This window comes from Xenopus laevis, chromosome 8L, assembly GCF_017654675.1.
Source record: "Xenopus laevis strain J_2021 chromosome 8L, Xenopus_laevis_v10.1, whole genome shotgun sequence".
Lineage (NCBI taxonomy): Eukaryota > Metazoa > Chordata > Amphibia > Anura > Pipidae > Xenopus > Xenopus laevis.
In genome coordinates, this window is record NC_054385.1 from 18,657,198 (window position 1) to 18,679,865 (window position 22,668).

A 22,668-nucleotide genomic window follows, 5' to 3' on the forward strand; every position below is an offset into this window, starting at 1 on the left:
TCCAGTGTGTATCCACCGCATGTAATGCATCAGTTCTAAAGTCTAGGTTCAGCTGGCAGCCCCAGACCACTATACCTTGTGACTGAGCAGTAAAATCACTTCTCCGTTACTGCTGTTATATAGAAAGGGTTTTATTTAATTCTCAAGGGATAATTCTGGGGGGGGGGGGGCTGGGGGAGGAGAATTAGTCCTTGGTAAATCCAAATTTTTACCACCAGATGGCATCATTTCATTATATATTTGTTCTATAAGAGTCTCATCTGAGCAATCATGGCTGCTGTCAGGGTCAGGGCACACAGGCAGATTCGGGGAGATTAGTCGCCCAGCGACAAATGTCCTCTTCTTCTGGAGACTATTCTCCCCGAAATGCCTTCCCGTCGGCTAAAATATGAATCGCCGACAGGATGGCGATCGGATGCGATTCATTTTCTGAAGTCGTCTGAAACTTACATTTTAGTCGCCCCGAAGAAGAGGAGATTAGTCTGCCTGTGTGCCCTGACCCTTAAGGTGGCCATACACGGCAACTAAAGCTATCAGTATCAGTCCTTTAGACCAATATGTCAGCTTATCTGCCCATGTATGGGGGCTTCTGACAGGTCTTCCCGATCCATATCTGGCCACGATATCGATCGGGAAGGTTTAATTTTTCCGGCGACGACCCGTCGGAGCCCATTGCTCCTCGTTGTAATCCATTCATTCGGCCCTAGGGCTGAATGTTTGGATTACCCTGATATAGCCCTGCCGTTGGTGTGCATATTGGGGAAAGATCTGCTCGTTTGGAGATGTCACCAGACGAGCGGATCTCTTCGTGTATGGCCAACTTTACTCATATGAATGTATCACAAATATACAGATAAACAAGGTTCCCTGTCTGCCATTTTTTTTTTAAATGGAATCTGGAATGGAGATTGAATGCAAACTGTACTTCTAAATTAAGTTGTTTTCTTTCCCCTTCGATCTGGCACTGGCACTTCTAAACTCATATTAAAATGCTGTGTAAGATGATAAATGTTCCAAACCGATGCATTTAGTTGATACATTTTTTTTATCTTTGTCCCGCTGACCAGAATCCCACAATTTCATTAAAGGTGGCTATTATAATTGATACAATAGTTACCAATATTCCAAATATACTGCTGAGGAATGTATCAACTAATGTAGCATCTAAATGTAGCAAATTGTAACATTTCAGAATCTGCACCTGGATTACTAAACTGCCAGACTGAAACACTAGAGGAACATTGAAATTTATAATTTTTATTTACTTTTCCAGAATCAATGTATAGAAGGAAATCTATTGAAAAAAGTCTGTATTTCTGGTGGACAACTTTTGGAAGATGAACAACCCCTTTTTAAGGACATTTTAAGGGAAAAGTTGTTATTTAGCTCAAACGACAAGTTAACCCCAAAATAAAATCTTGCCTAATAAAAGAAAACATGATTCTAAGCAACTTTCCAATAAACCTGTATTAAAAGTTTTCAATACTTTTAAACTTATTTGTAAAAACAATTGTTATTGAAAGCAGCATTTGCTTAATGCCTGGTTGTTGCTTTTTAAACAATGTTGCAAAAGTCTTCGTTCCCTAGGAAAGGCAGATCTGTTAATCAGCTGTCTCGTCTTACATTGTATCAACAGTCTGAGCCATCAGGGCAGAGAATAGAAAGGGACAGTCAAACACTGCTTTCAATAGCAATGCATATACCAATAACTTAAAAACCATAGAAAATGTGTAATGAATGTTTATTAATAAGTTGCTTAGCGTTATGTTTTCTTTAATTAAGCAAGTTTTTATTTTTGGGGTTGACGTGCCCTTTAAATCTAGCTGGTCATGTAGAAATCTTGCTCAGATTCCATTTGTCTTCGCTGCAGCTGAGGAGCTCGGCTCACTGTTTGAAAGGAAGAACTTCAAGGAAAGAGATCTGAACCACGGCAAACAGTCCATCCTGTCTGTTCGACTGGAACAGTGCCCTCTACAGCTAAATAATCCCTTCAATGAATATTCCAAATTTGATGGCAAGGTGAGTCTTCCGTCATGTTCCATGCTCTATTTTTACAGGCAGTTATTTTAACTTTGGATAGTGGAGCAGTGCAAATGTCTGGTGTGAATTAGGGAAAACAAATGAAAAGTTACCCCTATCTGTTTTCTACCCTAGATCCTTTCCTTGCTTCAGAACCAGCTTTGTTTTAGTTTCTTTCTCTCCTCTTTATCTCTGTGTCTCCAAACTGTCTGCTCTTACCTAAGATAAAGTATTATGGCACTCAGGACTGTAATTGCAACCACGCCTTTTGATTCTTTGTGCCATATTCATTCTTGTTTCTGACTCCCTCCTAAAGCTGGCCACGTGAGCAGAAAAATATCAGCCTTGTTTGAAAATTTCTATCAATTCTGTGCTGACATTCTCACAGCTTTGAGTCAACAAAGCCTATATTCTGGCTGGAAGTTGTTTGGAACATAATTCTGAAATACTGTTTCTGTATATTTAATCATTTATATGGCTCCCAGTGAGCCTGGCAGACAGTCCTATGGTCTAATTTACAAGCAACATTTCTTTTTAAAAACTCCCATAAATTCGAAATTCGACCAATCGATATTTATTGAATAAAAAAAAAAATAATAATTTTAAACTCTAATAAAGTTGATCCAAAATCTCGAATCAAATTTGATTCGAATTTCTCTGAAATATCTTGAATGCCAGGAACGCTGCAAACAACTCAGAATTGATGCCTGGACCTCTCACATTGACGTAAACAGTAATTTTGCAGGTTTTAGGTGACAAATAGTTGAATTGAATTTGAGTTCTTAAAGGGCCATAGTATGATACATCTCAAAAATCTAATTTGAATTTTTTTTAAAAAACTCAAATCTAATTTGAATAACTTTCTAGTCAAATTTCACAGCTTTAACCATAAAAAAAACTTGAAAAGTAAATTTTCAATTCGACCCTTGATAAATCTGCCCTGCAGTGTGCATACTGCAAAAAACAAGCCATAGTCAGCCATCTTTTTGCACACCGCACGGTGCATTTTATAGGTAGCTGCAGGACTCTGTGCCTGTGACTCTTTAGAATGCAGAGACCTGCGTCAGGCCTGTGTATAGATCGCTGTCTGCGTTAGATAGCATCAGGAAATGTTGCATGCATCAGAGCCCTGTTGGCAATTCCTCATATTTTACATAAAGTACAAACCTCCTTTTATATTTACATTCAAATAAATTGTAGCTGATTTATTACTTATATTTCAGCAGAACAGTACAATCTGTTGATCACAAAGATTTTGTTTTACAGTCTATATAACAAGCAACATGACAATGAGTTACTTATATAAGTATAACTGCAGATATGAAGCAAAAGCATGAGCTGCTCTAAAAAAAAAAAAAAAAAAAAAAAAATAGGGGCAAAACAATGTTAATCTGTGGAAGTAGCAGCATATGCTCTGTTACACTTTCTAGCAAAGACAGGCACAAATGTACTTTTAAACTCCTTACTACTGCAAATTTTGCACTTTTTATGGATTTATATTGGGCTGCATACAGGCAAAAAAAATAAATAGCCATAGCCTCTTATTTAAAAAAAGTAAAATGTGAGTGGGGGGTTAATGATGTCCCATCTTCAGGGGACACCTCTCTGTCCCAGCCGCTTCATCAGCTCATTCGTCCCTATGTCTGCAAGCGTGGGCTATGGCATAATTCATGAGCACTAATTACTCAGCTGTTAATTTTCATAAGTGTTGATTGTAGCAGTTCCTTAAATTAAGACTCCTTTTAAAGCGTACCTTGGGAAATATTTTATCAGGGCCCGGAGTGCAAATGAATATGAATATGGCTCCAATTAACACTCGCTGGTTAATGGATTTTAGCAGCATTTAGGGATGTGCAGTCTTTAAATACCATTTTTTGCCTGCTGCTCTTGCGTGGAGCACGATTCAGATAATTAGAAGTACGCAGAGCCATTTACTAGGATCCTGAACAAGACATTGCTATTAACACTGTGGTCCCAGCGCTCTGTGCAACTCACATCCCAACACACTGCTCGGCTAAATTTATAACAATGAACAAGGGAAACTTAGCAGTTGAATTGTTGCAGTATAAAACAACACAAAGTGTAATTTTTATCCCCTCTGCGTCTGGCCTGGATTTTACTGCGGAAAGGTTATGTCAGATGCTCATTGCAATGGAACTTCCTAACGTCAGCTGTTCTATTAAGATAGAGCTTTGTGTTTAAAGCGCTATTGTCATCATAAATAATCATCATTCATTAGCATAGTGCCAGCTATTTAGGCAGCTTTGGTAGCCCTAGACAACAGTAAGTTAACTAACAATAACTAATGTAGCCATGCACCTTGCTCTGTAGAATTAAGTAATGTTCCGTTTAATTTTTTTCTTCGTCTTATTTCTGTGGCTCTCAAGTGGTTAAAGCAGAAGCCACATTTTATAGAAGCTGGAATGTGAAACAAGTGCTTCCTTTGCTGTCATGCAAGGCTTTAAACTTAGCCTCATACAAGTATCCATTTCCACCCCACTGCACACAGGAGAGAGTTGTACTGTGTTAGCCATAGTTCAGAAAAAATGGGGAAGAAAAGAGAATTTTCTGTGAGGGGAATATATCTCTTACCTGCTAAATCGTGAAACTGGCAATGTTTTGTCAGGAAAGAGATTTGCTCATGAAAAACACCTACAGGTACAGGACTTGTTATCCAAAATGCTACGGACCTGGCGTTTTTCAGTAAACGGATCTTGAAAAACATGAAATAAACCCAATAGGCTGGTTTTGCTTCAAATGAAGAATAATTATATCTTAGTTTGGAACAAGGAACTGTTTTATTATTACAGAGAAAAGGGAAATTTGGATTATTTAGATAAAATGGAGTCTATCGAAGACAGCCATTCCATAAACCGAAGCTTTCTGGAAAATGGGTTTCAGGATAAGGTATCCCATACCTGTACTGCCTTGTTGGTGCTGTGATTTTATTCCTTTTAGGGAGAAGGTAAATTTCAGAAGGAATATGTGTAAACCGCTTCAGATTTGTTTTACTGGTAAACTATTCTAAATGCTTTCAGCTTTATAGTAAATCCCTGTCTTCAGACCATAGTAACAAGTTCAGTTTGTTTTCCGCTGCAAAAGGGCATCAGGTAAATAAAAGCTTATTCCAAGGAAATACTGCAGATGTGAACAAATATGCCGTTTCAGATGCTCGTTTTAAGGTGGCCATACACGGACTGATAAAAGCTGCCAACAGACCGAGCAGCTTATTGGCCCGTGTATGGGGCCCTCTGACGGGGATCCCTGATCGATATCTGACCAAAAGTCAGTCAGATGTCGAACGGCCAGGGCTAATAATCCCGTCAGATCGCGGACTGCATATGTTCGTTGATGCAGTCCTGCGATCCGATCGCCCATATTCCTTTCATTATTGTCCTTTCAGCTCGATATCGCCCACCTCAAGGTGGGCATATCGGGGAGAGATCCGCTCGCTCCGCCAAACGAGCAGATCTCTCTGTGTATGGCCACCTTTCGAGATTTTAAAGTAGCGAATTGCGACACAGATCAATTGGCAATCTTCGAAAGATCCTCATTCTCACTGAATAGGATCTAACTGGGACAGGTAGTTCTAAGAAGAGCTGGAGGATTGTAAGGCAATTACTTGGCTAGAAAGCCTAGTGTGTGGAAGAAAAAAAGGGAGGCGGAATGTGAGTCTGTGTAGATTGTTTGAGGAAGAGGGAGTGTGGACTCAGGAATGGCAGACAGTACCTTTGCCATTGGCAGTAACCCATAGCACACAGGAAATGTTATTTCATAATTGTAACTACAATGAGCAAATCTGTGAAAATGGTGAAGTTTTCACATCGACTTTTTTGGTGCACTATACATTAGAGGAGTCTATGGCTTTTTTTTTTTTTTTGCTTAGCGAGTGTTATTTTTTACTGCAGGGGTGCAAATTTGCCACTGCTAGTAAACAAACCCTAATGTCCGTCTGTTGGCTGTTTGTGAATTTTTGGCATTGAAGCTTTATTTAAAAGGAAAAACAGTGATATCTGTTCCTTTAATAGACTATTGCATATGAATCCTACATAAATCCAGCTGAAATCATAATTTTCTTTTTTTTCAGATTTTTATTCGGGGGTTAATAACAAGATCCCACTGTTATTGAATGCAAATCATTTAAAATGCTGTCCGTTAAAGCACTTACATTAAATAATAGTGATGTTACATGCTTAAATCTCCACCCACAACAGCCCCTGTATATCCTTTTTTTAATGGTTATTTTATGATTTGTATCCAGTTGTTTGTTTGAATGAAGGAAGGTGAAGTATGTCCACATTTATGGAGATCACTGACCATTAATAAAAATCAATTAAAAATATTTTTGCTCAAAAATATTCTGTGCATCCCGATAAACTGGTAACATTTATATAAACTGCTGCATTTTTCCCCCTTCCTGAAATCAGGAAGGTCCTGGCCCTGCTGTTGGAAATAAATTTGTACAATCTTAAAGCCGGTACTATCAATCAACCCTCTGCTTTTTAATTTGACAGACAAGGCGAGAAATGGCAAAAAAATGTCATTTTTGATTGTGGAGCGCAGTAATGCGGAACCAGGCAGGATATTATCTCTTTAAACGAGACAGCAGTAATGGGTCTGTTGACCATGAATAATTTTTTTTGTTGTTGTCATTATTGCTACCTTGGCATATCCTTCATTAAATGTTCAGCCCTAAATTAAAATGGAACTGGTTTCCAATAGTAATTAACTGGAGTATATCGGGGAGGCTATTATTCACATTAAAGTAACCTTTTAATAGCTCAGTCTTTAACATCTCTGTAGGTAATGGTTTTAAAAAGCTCTTATAACAAGAGGCATTATAATGAGCTATAACAGAGCAGGACAATAGAAAAATTAAGTATTATTCTGTTTCACCCCCAACCCGCATAAAAATATACTAATAAAATATGCCTAAGGTGTTACTTGATGTTGTATTAATGCAGCTAATGATTCTTTATTGCACTTCGACGTGGTGCCGATGGATGTAGAGGGATAGTACGGCTGGAGAATAAACATTCCTTGTCAATTTGACAAGCAGCGTAAATGTGCAAGCATTTTCTCAGAAACAGGGAACCCCTGTTGGAAACGGGGATTTGGAAACGTTTATAATTGGCATAGAAGAATTCTAAAAGAAATGTAAATTTATCAATTATAATTCGACAGTCGGGTCTTCAACATTGCTTACCTTGCCAAAGAGATTCTCTATAGACATAACTAGAGAAGTTCGATGTGTTTAGAGCCACTAGAGTTTCTGTTCTGTTCTTTGCCTGCAGCATAACATTTGAGATTTGAGAGGAATTCTTTCAAAAGCTTTTTTAAAAATATCGCCACCGCTACCCCCCCCCAATCATGGAATGATGTTGCCTAATACTATATATAGTGAATAAAGTACCCCCTCTTGTAAAATATAAGGATATTATAAGTTACCGAGGAGTTTCATGACCATATAAAAACACGAGGCCGAAGGCCGAGTGTTTTTATACAGGTCATGGAACTCCGAGGTAACTTATAATATCCTCATATTTTACAACTGGGGGTACTTTATTAATTATAATACACAAATTTTAGTGAGTCATGTGGCAGAAATTACATCACTACTCACCGTTTATAACTGATGACATCACTACTCACCGTTTATAAGGATATAATTTACAGGATATTCATGGCTTTTGTGTATTATATACTATATATTTTACATGTAATAGGCAGTAAAAATAGGTCTAAATGGAGCTTTTGAGCAGATGTTGGGGCTATAAAAAAAAAAACCCTTGGTGGTCCACATGAGCATTAAAGGAAGTAGTCCTGGTTGCAGGACTGAGGTGAGATAATGTGGAAGTTTATTTATTAGTAAAGGGGAGTACATAATACTTACTAACCATGTTTTTGTGTATTTGGAACCGCTTGATAAGGTAAGATGGGTCTAACCGAATGTTGGACCAGAAATGTGTTCTTGAACTCAAAATTTCTGAAGATCCGGTAGCTGTGATCTTCTGCACATTGTAGGGATTTAAGATGGCCATACACATATAAAGAACGATGTTTTATATTGGAAAAATCGTTCATTTGTGTTGCTAACATGAAAAACAAATTGAGTAGTTGTGAAGGCAGAAAAAAAAGTATGCATGATTGATATAGTCAGATATAGTCAGATAAAGATAGTCAGATACAAAGTTACCCATGTAAATGTTCCTTTAAGCCTGCCAAAGCAAACAGTAAGTTTATGAACAGCTAAATACTCAACATTTAGTTGGAGTGAGCTTGTTATTTCTGAACTGTAATGGTATATGTATACAGCTATTTCCATAGGAAAGAATAGCTGGGATTATCATAAGACCTGTTTGTTAATGCACTCACGTCTCCCTAAATATATACTTCATTTATCAGATGTTGTGGGGCAATAGCATTGGTTTTAACCCCCCCCTCCAAAAAAATATATATTATTTTAGTATTTTATTGGGAAACAGGAAAAGTACAATGCTGATTCTCTAATATTCCTCCTAAGCGCCAAAAAAAGGTCAACAGCATTTCTGTTGGGCTCAGCACCCTACTCGCTTTAAGATAAATCCTTATTTTAAAAAAAATGACCGCAAAACATTTTATGATTGCGAATATTCTTAAAGAATGCAGTATCCAAATGTCTCATGATCAGAAGGTGCAGAGCCCTTTGAAAAATGCATCTTTTGTTCCCAAGATCTCTATTTTCCACATTACAGTATTTGTGGCATGTTATGCTAATGTCAAGCTATTTACCACTCTTATTTCTACACTACTCACTAATTAAGTTGACAGCAAAATTGTGATTTTTACCGTGTTGTGTTTTTTTTTTTTTTTGTAAGTTTCCAAGGGTTAAGAGCTGCCTTTAAAATAGAAGAGAAAAACCCTGCATTCTTTTTTTTCTGTCGAGATAAACCCCGTTTCAGCCGATTACACTCAGCCTGCTTCACAAAGGAGCCGTTTCTGTAAACCTCTCATCAGTGGAGCTTGGCAGTAATTGTAACTACAGAAACTTGTAATTTTCCTGAAGGATCTGACACAGTCAGAATTAAAAATCAAGGCGCCCTCCTGAATGCCAGTTCATTACAAATTAACAGCAGTCCCTAGGAAAGCAGCAGGCTGGGGCGTGTCGAAAAGGAACGATTAGGATAAAGAAACCCTGCATTTGAATCTGTCATCGCTCCACAGCAAGCTCAGCCCACGAACAAATTAATGACACATTGTCAAGGCAGAGGGAAAAAAGTTACATCAAATTAACACATCGGATCCCAGCATATTAATGCACAAGGCCTCACCTGATTGTTAGGGCAAGTCTAGGCCCCACTGCAAATGGAAAGCTGCAATTAAACCTCTCCACAGAGAGCTGAATTCTCTCTAGCTGAACAGAGCCAAAAATGTAGTGCTGTTTACCAAAATGAGGGAACGAGAAACAAAAGCAATTTGCTTTCAATTAAGCTCCACTGCTGGTTCTTAAAAACTGGGACTCGTGGCATCTCACTTCAAACTCCTCAAATGACTATGCATTACTCTTAGAGAAGGAGAGCTGCAGGAATCAATATGCGCCACCCTCCTAAGTTCTGGCTTCAGTTTTTGGACGCCACGCATTCTAGCCACCTAAAATTAGTGTGGGTAATGAGCGACATTGTTTCAGGTAAACAAGCGCACACAAGTTTTACAGAAGCGAATACATTTGATTGTGATGATAGCGTCGCTGTCGTCAGTTAATCTTAGAAGTACACTCTCTTTAAGGAGCCATAACTTTAAAATGGTTACCTGTAAAATATCAAATATTTGAAATTAATGTGCTATAATTTTTTTTTTCATGATCATTTTTTTCATTTGAGTCATAGAAGCATTGGATTGGAATTAGAACAAAAGTATATATTGCCGTTGATATACAAAAAAAAAAAACTAAAGCCAGGTTTGGTTTTGTGTATTTTCTCTTTATTATTCTTGTATTCTAGCAGTGGTGTTTTCAGCAGAGTTTTACAAAGATTATACATCATTCATACCAGGCCCTGTGAAGTGTACAATCTACGATCCCTCTCACGGTATGGTCCGTTTTATCAGGTGTAACTTAAATATTGTGGCAGGAAACCACCCAGAAGACACCCATGCAGACACGTATATAGTGCCCTGAATGGAATCAAACGTAGGACTCCACAATTTCAAGACAGCAGTGCTAATTATTGCACCACCATGGGGGCTAAATGCTTGAGCCAGACTGAAGAAAATCTCCAAAACTACTTGACACATTCCCACTTTGGTTCCAATGCAGTAGAACAGTGATCCCCAACCAGTAGCTCGTGAGCAACATGTTGCTCTCCAACCCCTTGGATGTTGCTCCCAGTGGCCTCAAAGCAGGCGCTTATTTTTTGAATTCCAGGCTTGGAGGCAAGTTTTGGTTGTATAAAAACCAGATGTACTGCCAAACAGAGCCTCATTGTAGGTTGACAATCCAAATAGTGGCTACCAAATGGCCAATCACAGCACTTATTTGGCAGTGCACCCCAAGAACATTTTTCATGCTAGTGTTGCTCCCCAACTCCTTTTACTTCTGAATGTTGCTCACGGGTTCAAAAGGTTGGGGATCCCTGCAGTAGAAGAATAAGAGGCCCTTTTATCAAAGTCCAAATTTATCTCCTTTTTTTCTGAAAAATACTCTGACCAAAATCGAAATTGGGTTTTCCCCCCAACTTATCATTACATTTTCCAGACAATTTCCTTTGTGGGAAAAAAACCCAAAACCCCGATTTTTTTTTATTCAGATTTTTGCCCAAAAACCACAAAATCTTCGGATTATTGAGCGGAATTGAGCTCAGATGAAGATATATTCGGGACATCTAACGTTGACTTATATGCAAACTCGGCAGTTCTGAGATGCCGTATTTTCAGATTCAGACTTTTTCCATCCTCGGGGTATAATAAATTCAGAAAAATTTGTTTTTTTTTTCCACTAAAATTCATATTTTATATTAAAAAAACACGAAATTTAGAGTTAGAGCAGCGGAGCTCACGGGTGCCATCTTCACATCTTTGTTCTTCTTCGGGAACTGATCGGCGCATGCACAGTTGGAGCAGTTTTTCGGTTTGTGGCAACTGAGCATGCACTGTAAGTGACTGAAATTGCCAAAGGGAAGGAAGAAGACCCAAAGAAGAACGAATTGCCAAAGAAGAACGACCCAAAGAAGAACAAAGACGGCAACCGTGAGCTCCGACGCTCTGACTCTGCAAGGACAGTTCCGTAAAGAATTAGGGGCTGTAACCGTTTGAGGTAACAGGGTCATCGTCTCCTGGGGGTAGACGGGTGCACAGCAGTATTGGAGTCCACGCAAAAGAACACAAAACTGGCTGGTAATGTGCAACTGGCCACAACCAGTTTTATTTGTCTGGTTGGCAGGAAGACATGAATCAAAACAAACTAACTAAACAATTAGCTCCTAACTAACTAGGTGAGAATCTAACATCCAGCACCTAACAGAAAAGAGTATTTGTGGCACAGCACGTATCTGGCTCTCTAACAGGCCTGCACTGCCTGCTCTTTTTTTCCCAGGATTGAGCGAGAGAGACACACAATCCCTTCCCTACTTAAGGAGAGAAAACACCTGTTCTTCTCTCAGGTGTTGGGCAAACTTGGACCATCCATCTGGAATCGGATCCAGCCCAACACTCAACACTCTCATAAACTGGGTCCTTTTTCCGGCTATTACAGCTAGCCACAGACCCGTGAAAAAATGTACATTTACCTGGTTGCTTAAAAACAGTATGACAGAAATCTGGATGATACATACACCCCTTCAACCAATTTCCCAGCATTTCTGTTACAGGGCATTTACAGGAGATAACACCTAGGCGGGGGGGGCAGAGAGGGGGGCTATGTAGGGTAGGGGGTAGCGATTTTTAATAGCAGAAGCCAGCTAGAATGTAAATCGCAGGCAGGATGGCACTTGGAGCCCTTCGTTTTCCGAAGTCTTCCGAAGTTGCCTCACAAGGAAACTTCAAGCGACTTTGCAAAACGAAGTGCTCCAGGTGCCATCCCACTGCCGATCTACATTCTAGCCGACGGGAAACAGTTTGGGGAGATTAGTTGCCCTGAAGAAGAGGAGATTTGTCTCTGGACGACTAATCTCCCTGAATCTGTGCGTGTGCCCTGACCCTAACTGGGGACTAAGTGGGAGATTTTTACAGTTGTTTGAAACTCCCGCCCGCCCAGTCCCCAGTGATGGCGTCTGCAACAGGGGAGAAGGCGTTGGGCAAGTGCGAGTTTGGGGGGTGATGGTTGATTGTTGGCAGGTTGGCTCTGCCAGGGTATGTGAACGGGGGGCTAATGTGGCAAGGGTGGGCGTCGTTCGGTGCTGGTGACCTAGGGGCATGGGATTTTTAAAATCGGCCCTGGTCAGCTGAGATGCCCTGCCACCAGCACTGCAGTATTCCACTTGCCCCAAGGTCAGTCAGTCCATTGCAGACTCTGGGGCCATGTGGACACTGACCCAACTAATTGAAAAGCCAAATTGCACTAGTATGACATGAAGTTACTGATACATTTATACTAGGACACATAGACAATGGATATGCTGATACATATGTTCTGAAGGATTGAGAGGCTATATATGCTGTTCTATTTTTCACTTATCGAATTTGAACTTTTTCACATAAAAATGGGGTTTGGGTAGTGGGTACGGCCTAATGCATCTGCATCAGGGAGGGCCCGCTCATGTTGTTGCATAAGTGATCCTGGCCTTTGTAATATTGTACTTATTGTAGTTATAGTATATGCGAGTAATACTGTATACGGGAACATTAGGAGTTTGTTTGAACTCTTTATCCTGCTTTTACCCTTTTTAAGGTGCTACTAGAAGGTAGCAGCATATCCTCGCTGCATTTCTTTCAGGTTAAGCCATTGGCAAAACAATAAATCATTGTAGATTAGACCTTTTCTAATGACTTCTTTGTAGCCGATAGGGCAGTTAACCCCTTTTAACTATTCTCACTTTTCACTTTTGGTGCACTTAACTTTTTCCCTGCTGGTGTTGCCGATTCCACTGACACTGGAAAGACTGAGCTGGGAAAACCCTGGTTCTTTTCTTGAAACATAATTAACTTCTACATACAACAGGAGCGGCTGGAATAAAACATGAGCGTTAGTTCAGCCCTGGAGCTGATGTTGTAGTGATGATTGCAATGGAGATAAAGTATTTCTCATGGCATATTCTGCCTAGCGGAGCCTTAAACCATCTGGCCCTATAATTAAATAATGGCTGTGGTGCTGAGCAATACTGCCCCCCCTTCCTTCCCACAGTCACTTTAGAATGCAGTTTTCTAATTGATAACAAATGATTTGATCTGCCTGGAAATCTCCCATCTTTGATCAGCCCTTGCTGAGCCTTCCAGTAACCAATGCAGACTTTATGTGTCACCTTTGCCACCAGAGGGAGGAATTTTGGCTGGTTTGTTTCTTCATTCTATGCCTATAGCAGTATTTTGTGACATTCTTTCTAACCATCATTTTAAAATGGATATTTATCTAAATAGCTGTTTTTAGAGGAGTGGGTTTCCTTTGCAGTTGTCTTTTCCTGTATTGTGGGAATGGAGACTGGGATTTCACTTAAAGGGGTACTGTCATGGAAACATTTTTTTTCCAAGAATTTTTGCAGAATTTTGCACTGAAATCAATTTCTCAAAAGAGCAAACAGATTTTTTTATATTCAATTTGGAAATCTGACATGGGGCTAGACATTTTGTCAGTTTCCCAGCTGCCCCAGCCATGTTACTTGTGCCTGCACTTTAGGATGGAATTACTTTCTGGCAGGCTGTTATTTCATCTACTTAATGTAACTGAATCAGTCTCAGTGGGACTTGGCTTTTACTATTAAGTGCTGTTCTTAGATCTTCCAGGGAGCTGTTATCCTTTGTTAGGGAGCTGCTATCTCGTAAATTATTTGAATCTTGTTTCCTTCAGCCTGGGAACTTATAATTATAGCAAGCAGGCAGGAGCCATTTTGTGGACACTGTAATTAAGGCAAGCCTTGCATCACTTCAGAATCTTGTTTGTGCACCAGAAAGGGGGACCAGATGTCCATCCCCATGCCCTGGCTACACAATTAAATGGTGAAGAGAATGGGGGAATGTGTGGAGAGCAGTGACATCTAGGAAGTGCTGAGTGGAAAGTGAAAGTAATTGACTGCCCCGCCTCTATGCCTAAGGCATAGAGGAGGGGCAGACAATATTTGATTGACAGCTGAGATTTTTAATTGAGCTTACAACGGCTATGAATGCTTTAATAAAAAATAGAAATTGGATTTCATGTTTAATTTGTAAAAGGAATTTAATTATGCAGATTTTTGTGTCTGGGTGACAGGTCCACTTTAACTAATAGGTGAACCACCCTTTTAAAGTTCTAACCCTGCTTCACTGGCATTCGCTCATGATGCTTGCTGTTGGTGCCAGTTATGGTCTCCATTCTCTCTTTATCCCCTGTAAATTGGTAGAGGCTGACCTGACTGAACATCATAGGGTGAAGGGCAACTGCATGGACCTTAATGCAGCATTTATGCAGGAGCATTTCTTTCAAAAGTGTTTGGACCAAGAGCTTAAATTGGCTACAGTCCCATCAGTACACCACCTTCTTCATCCACCATCATTATATATATATATATATATATATATATATATATATATATATATATATATATATATATATATATATATATATATATATATATATATAACTTTCCAATGAGTATCCGCACTCCAAGGCTGATTTAGATAGGAGGGGAGCACGGTAATCTTGTATACACCAATAGTTTCAAAGTGCAGCTAATACCGTATATACTCGAGTATAAGCCGTCCCGAGTATAAGCCGAGGTACCTAATTTTACCTCCAAAAACTGGGAAAGCTTATTGACTCGAGTATAAGCCTAGGGTGAGAAATGCAGCAGCTTCTGGTAAGTTTCAATCAAAAAATTGAGGGTTTCTGCTCCCATTAGAGGTGCCGGCGTCTCGTTTTTGGATGCCGGCGACCATTCTTGGACGCCGACGAATATTCTTGGAGACTATTATTGGACGCCGGCGACTATTCTTGGAATCCTGCAACTATTCTTGGAAGCCTGCGACTATTCTTAGGCGCCGGCGACTATTCTTAGACGCCAGCGACCGTTTTTGCGCTTGACCCGAGTATAAGCCGAGGTTGAGTTTTTCAGCATATTTTGAGGGCTGAAAAACTCGGCTTATACTCGAGTATATACGGTAAGTTGCAGGGAGTGCTGGTCTGGAAACTATTGGTGTGTATAGATATATAAATATATAGATATATAAATATATATAGATATATAAATATATATAGATATATATATATATATATATATATATATATATAATCGCATTTAAGAAATATAAACTGCTTTTTTATCTTACACCACTTAAAAAAAGCATAAAAGCAGATTTTTTTTTTTTTTTGCGAGATAAAATAGAAATGAAAGGAAAATATGCATTATTTTAAATTAAGCCTCAACGCCTTTGTGACGCCTTCTATAGTGCTGTGCCCTAGCAGCGAGTGCTGTCTTGAATTACCAGAATTCTTTCTCAGCAAGGCTAGCATTAAATTGTCTTAGAGGTCATTTCAAGATCGCTCCAAATTTGCCGTATAATTTAGGAGCAAGTTAATGACTACACCGTAACCTTTCAGCTAGACCCATCAGCCAGTAATGGAGAAGAGGAACACATTCCCCAGCGGGCTTACATTAAATCCTGCCTCACACCATGGATGAAAAGGAGGGGGTTGAAAATTTAGCTTAGGGATGTCACATTCACACCCCTCCAACTACATCTCTATGCATAATCCAAACATAGATGATTTAGGAGATGATGGGTTTTGAAGTTCTCAAAACACAGGCAGACTTCATTTCTTTTCCCTCCACCTCCATTATCCATGTCACCAGTTATTCTCATATTATGGCTCAAGCATGCTGTTTCACAAATTGCAGATCTCTCCAAATGTCTCGCTCTAATGAGTGAAAGCAAGTTGGACTTTTTTTCTAGCAATAATTTTTGATAGCTGTCTAATAACTTACTACCTTTGCATATTTTTCTATAGTTCTTGTACAGAACTTTTAAGAAATCTCATAATGAATGTCTTGCAGAGCTAACTGCAACACCGCTTATAAATCATAGGAAGTCCTTCATTGTTGTATTTCCTTACACCGATGCACCAGAAACTAGAAGTTACAAAGTTGTGGTTCAATAGCAGGCCCTCATGCCAAATGGGACCCCAAAATGATTCATGTTCTTGAGATCTTCTTTACGAGTATATTTTTGCTATTTTTTTTGTAATGCAAGATGGCCTCCAAAAATGTAGCCCATTAATAAATCAGTCCAATACGCGGTAAAAGCACTATTGTAATATTTTCTCCAAGCCTACTAATCATTGTTTCCCATTTAAGTGTAGGCGTTTGCAATTAAAACCAATTATAAAAACCAAATCCAGAAAGAGATCTTTAGATAAGGAACATGAACTTTTTTTTTTTGCTTTTGTCGCAATTGATATCTGTTAAAGGGGGTGGTTCACCGTTAAGGTAACTTTTAGTACATTATAGAATGACCAGTTCTAAGCAACTTTACAATTGGTCTTCATTATTTATTTGTTATAGTTTTATTTAAAAAATTATGCTTCTGACTCATTCCAGCTTTCAGGGTTTAAGCACACGCGCAGATTCGGGGAGATTTAGTCACCTGCCGAAAAATTGCCTCTTCTGTGGGGCTTAGATTTCCGGAGTAGCCCGAAGTTGCCTCACGAGGAAGTGCATTGGCGCTGGCGTTTTGTCATTATAGCAGGCAGGGGGAAGGCAGTTCGGGTAGTCACCCCGCAGAAGAGCCGATTAGTCGCCAGGCGACTAAATCTCCCCGAATCTGCCTGTGTGCTTAAACCCTCAAATGGCGGTCACTGACCCCATCTAAAAACAAATGCTCTGTAAGGCTACAAACTAATAGTTAAACACAGATATTAGTTTGTGATCACTTACCTGATGCCCTGGTGCCCCTTTTAGCACAAAACCACACCCGCATGGGGTACTGAGCATTATGTTACAACCTTCTTCCAGCTTCTAAGTGGTTTTGCATGCCAAGTAGTGTGAAAAGCTGAATTTAAAGCAAAAAGCTGGCCTTTTCACTCTACTGTGCATGTGCCGACCCGGACATGAAAAATGAGAAGCATAAGAAGATGACTCCGTAGTGCTCCTGAAGAAATATCTTGGTCTCTAGTAAGTGATTATAATCAATGTGGAGTGCCTTACATTTGAAAAACCCAGTGATGTCACCTTTCCTTCTCCTTTAAACCTTTTTGTTTTTTTTGTCCCACCCACTTCTTACAAAGCCAGGCCTGGTCTGCAGCAGTTCTGGTTTTTATGGTGGTCAGTGACAGGCCTGGACTGGCAATCTGTGGGTTCTGGGCTGGTGGGGGCTGTTTGGGCCTCTGGGTACCTGAAATGCCAGGGCCTATTTGGATTCTCAGTCCAGACCTGGTCAGTGGGTAGCGAGTTGGGTTGCAGGTAGGGTTGCCACCTTTTTTCTTGCCTGTTACTGGCCTTCGGGTTGGGACTGGCCTTGCTGACAGTTGTGGCTGCGGTTCTATGGGACTATGACATATGGGTAAACAGACAGGTTGGAAGAAGTAAAGGTAGATGGGGCTGGAAAAACATGAGGGAAAATGGGCAGACTGGGCAGGGAAATAGGCAAGCCTTTGGTTAGAAGAGGTATTCCGCAGAGGAGATGGGAAGGGCAGGCTATGATTGTAGGGCATGTCAAATTTACTGGCAATGTAATTTCCAGCTAGACCGGTCAAATACCAGCCAGGTGGCAACCCTAGTTGAAGGTTAGGCAGTTACAGCTCGGGTAGCAGGTACAAATGGGTAAAAATGTGGGTTACAGGTTGAATGCTTCATGGGACTCCTCCCACCTCCAGCAGTCCTCTAACTTCGGCATCTGTATGATGCAGGCTGCAACAGGGCCATGTACTTACCACTTGCCCATTGGCAAGGATGGCCTTTCCTTTGCGTCCTTTATCTGAATGCTGTAATTCAGGGGTCTCCAACCGCCAGGCTGCATCCCAGAACCGGGGCGCGGACAGTCCTGAACTGGGCTTCAGATGAACTTTTAATGCCACCAAAGACTAGAAACAAAACAGATACTTGTTTATGTGAAAAGTAATCCTTCAGAGAAGCACATTACATTCATGGAAAAGCCTATGAGTAGATGTAGGCGAGACTATTGTTATAAAAGAGGTGTACAAAATGCTATCCTGCATTGATTCAAAATTGAGTAACTGGCCTCCAAGGTATCACTTGAATATTCTCCCCCATAATTAAGAAACTAAAGGGATTCAGGTAAATACATTTAAGACACTTTTTAAGGGCTAGAAGAAAACCCCCATTGCTGGCCCCTCATGCAAACCAAGAGTTAATCTCCTTCACTTTTTTTGACTCCATGTATAAGCAACAAATCATGTTTTATACGGCTGTTTTCCTTTGGTTTAATGTCCAGATCCCTAATGAATCTGCTTACTCCCAATGCAAGTTTATTTACAAGCCCGTTAAAGTAAAGAGGGGGAAAAAAAAGAGCCGTGCACTTTATTTCACTGTGTGATATCATCTTAGCACATAAATAACGGCAAGAAACAAAGGCAGCAAGCATAAACCTTCCATATGTGCAGATCCCAATCAGTCCAACACCGTCTCTTTAGTTATATCTTAAAAATAAAGCCTGTACTGCCCAACTGTAGCAATGGGATTAACATGTATGGGGAATAACTCCTTTTGTATTATTTATACAGACATATAACTGCGGGGCCCTCATTGGACAAATAGGCTGTCTTTCAGGGTTTGTAGCTTGCAGCTGTCTTAATACATTCTAATATCTACTGATGAAATGATAATTCCTGTTCTGCCCACTTGAATAGAAGCAGACCAGAGGGAGTGTCTAATGAATATTTCATTTGACATGACTTTCCAGATTTCACACTTGATCTGTCTGTCTGTGTTTTATCACAGCAGATCTACCCACAAACGTAAAAATATTATTATTTTTTTTTTTTTTTACAGGGCCATGTGGGTACCACAGCCACCAAGAAAATTGATGTGTACCTCTCCATGCAAACTAGCCAAGATAAACTGCTGCCCATGACTGTGGTTACCATCGCCAATGCTAAAGTTCATGACTTAATTGGACTGATTTGCTGGCAGTATACGACTGAGAGCCGGGAACCCAAACTCAAGTAAATATTCATTATAACACTTAACTGGTAATACAGGTAGGGAACCTATTATCCAGAATGCTCGGGACCTGGGGTCTTCCGGATAAACGATCTTTCCATAATTTAGATCTTCTTACCTTAAGTCTACTAGAAAATCCTTTTGGCAGGTTTTTGCTTTCAATAGGGATCAATTATATCTTAAATACAAGCTACTTTTTTATTACTACAGAGAAAAGGAAAATATTTTTTTATAATGGAGTCTGTAATATTGAGCTTTTGAATAACGGGTTTCTGGATAACGGATCCCATACCTGTACTCTAAAAACATTTGTTTTTTTACTGAATGAGTAATTCCACGCTATAAGACTTGTCTTGATTCGTCATATTAAAGGAGGCTTCCAGAAGAACACTGGACTAGGAATATTTGAGATCATCTCCAAAACGAAAGGTTCCTCTGGGAAACCCAAAACAGCCAATAACATTGTTATTATGTTTAGTCTTTAGCAGTCTAGTCTAGTCCACATTAGACAAGGTGATTATTTATAAAAGGTTGAATATTAGCAAAATGAACTCACAACTCTAATGGTATCGTGTTTAAAAAAAAAACTTGAATAAAAAAAAAACTTGATTCAGTGAGTTCAAGCTGCAAAAACCTAAACTCTAATTGAGTATTCGACGAAAAAAACTCGAAACCCTCCAAAAAATGAAGGCTATTGACATCTTCAAATAGTTCAAGGGACTTCTGCCATTGACTCCTACATGACCTCGACAGGTTTTTGATGGTGTATTTTCGGATTCGTTTTTTTTAAATGTGAGTTTTGACCAAACAATAACCTTGAAAACTTGATTCTTCATAGAAAACACAACTCGAACCTTAATAAATAACCTCCCAAGTCTGTTATATACAGGAAGGTAACCAGTCAATGGCATAAAAGTCCTCTTTTTTTTAAAAAAAAAGTCCATAAACTGGTCAGTGGTCCTCACGCAGGTTGCCTGAGGGACAAGTAAGTACTAATAAGTACATATTATTAGCTCACAATAGCATAAAGATAATGTGTAGGGCCCTGCAGGGCCCTCTATCAAGTTATCAAATTATCAGAGCCAAGAAATCACTTTTAGGCACTTTTCAACACAAATGCTTCTCATTTATTGCAAAGACTATATGTATGGGTTTCTGTACAAGTTAAACACTCTGTTCTTGCTGCAAATTCCTTTACTGCCTGATACACCAATGTGTTCCTATACTTGAAACCTTATAAGAAAGTAAGGGTGGCCCTGTCCAAATTTTGGGGCTTGAACTACACATTAGCTGCCCTTCATTTGCTTTCACAGGTGCAATTTTGTAACGTATAGCAACCAATTAAGCCTTTATTCCATCTGGCTTAAGCTGTTCAAAGCTGAATGATTTGTAAGGCCTACTACATTGGTATAAATTTGTGTTTGAAAACCTTGCTCTTGAGATACGCCAGCAGCCTCCCCTTTTCCATTTCCATGTTGGCAAGATAAAAGAGTCCTAAAGAAAGTAATACGCGTAACTTCTCTTCTTCCTACAAAAATCTGGAAAATTAGTGTAATTTTAACAATTAGTATAATTTTCTTCAATTAGTCTTTGTTCTAAAATAATCACCTGAAGCATTTATCTTCATGTTTACATACATCCCCCCCCTTAAAAATAATATTGGAAATTATGGTATTTTTATTTCTTGAGATATCAGCTCTACATTTTGTTCCACCACAAGAAACACAAAACAAATCCATAGATAGAAAGGTCCAGACAGCTGCTAAGATGGGAGCACGCTCCTTAAAGGAGAACTAAAGTTTAACTAAAAAAGTAGGTAGAAATGTACATTATGTTCTGGGCTTTTCTACCAACCCAAGGCAACCACAGCCCTTTAGCCTTAGCCTGTCACTTACTGAGCTTAGGGACCCACTCACAATATACAGTACACATAGAATAGAAATGTCACAATATAAGGCTGATTAGTAATTAATACAGATAATTACTACATGGCAGCACAGAAACTAGTGCAATTAGCATCATAATGTAACGATCAGCCCTGTAGCATCAGCTTTTATTACAGGGAAAGCTCATTTTATGCTTGATAATTTGTGACAACCCCTAAGCGTTGCTTCTCAACAGCTGCTCAGAGCCCACTGAGCATGTGAGTGTCACAGACACTGAAACTTTAGGCTGGTGCAATAAGTTCAGTATATAAAATATGGCATTTTTAGCCACATTGATTTTTAGGGTTTGGTTCTCCTTTAAATGGGTGCAATTATGGCTGACCTTTGATACAGGAGCAGTGGGTCGGCAGGAACAAAGTCGGGTCCTGTGGGTTTCAGGGCGACCCACGCATCGCTGCCGAACAGTAAAAAGCATCATGAGACTTGTCCATATTACAGCCTGAGAGCTCACACTTAAAACCTGCAGAATTTACAGATATCCTTGATAGCCCTAGCTAAGTTTATGCTCATCTGTTGCTAAATTCTGCCATTCTGCAGTTGCAAAAACTCGCGTTCCGAACCTGTGTTCATAAAATAAAAATTAATATTCATCAATGCAGTGTGTTACAGTAGGCCAAAAACTAATAGATGAAGATGAAATATGATGTAAAAGCAGTTCTATGGCAGCGCTCCCCTCTCCTGACAAGGACTGCTGGAAAGCGGACAGAATGAGGAGGGATTGCCCATTAATTTGTCCTCACGGGTCACAACCGAATTTGAGAAAATTGATACTGACAAATATATCGGTTTTAATTCCACATTGGCAATCCATTCTGTGCGAATGTACAGCCCCTGCTAATATTAATGTGTCATTATTACTTGCCGGATCTAATAATAAATATCTCTTAAGCATGACAAGTTGGTATAGATCAGCCAGAAGGGGCAAACTCTCTCAGCCGCTTCTGAAGCGAAAGGTTTTGGGAATTAATTGAGGGAATTTCAAATCAGGTAGCGAGCAAAATAACTCAGTGCCACTTTCAATCAATAGCCAGAGTAAATCAGTTCCTTTTAATTCCCGAAAATGATCCATATAGATCAAGCGAGCAATTAAACAATTAGCATGCACTTTGCGATTAATTAATTTCCACATCAATCATGCAATTAAAACTCCAAAAAAAAAATGAGGGGGGAATGGGTCGAGGGGGACGTATGAAAGATTCTAAATTAATGTATTGAATCGAGGAGATCTTCTAGTTCAGTTTTATATTTTGTTTGTCGTTTTTGTGAGAAAGGTTTAAAGAACGAAATAATCAAAGCATCTTTGAGACACTGGAAAGTCTTCAGAGCTTATATTGACTTATATCATGGCCAATGAAGTAAAAAATTTACTGGAGTCTATGGAAGATATTTCATCCTCTCCTGTAGAGAAGCAGTAGGGTAGCTCTAAC

The 22,668-nt window shown here is 39.5% G+C and overlaps 1 protein-coding gene across 3 annotated transcripts in view; it reads left to right on the forward strand.

The window, feature by feature from the left end:
- Nucleotides 1-22,668, forward strand: part of mapkap1.L (MAPK associated protein 1 L homeolog) — a 133,807-nt gene that overhangs the window by 17,583 nt on the left and 93,556 nt on the right. For all 3 annotated transcript variants that reach the window (XM_018228648.2, XM_018228647.2, NM_001086997.1), the window contains 2 exon segments: nt 1,871-2,019; nt 19,125-19,297. In XM_018228648.2, the coding sequence (XP_018084137.1) occupies nt 1,871-2,019; nt 19,125-19,297 (322 nt within the window).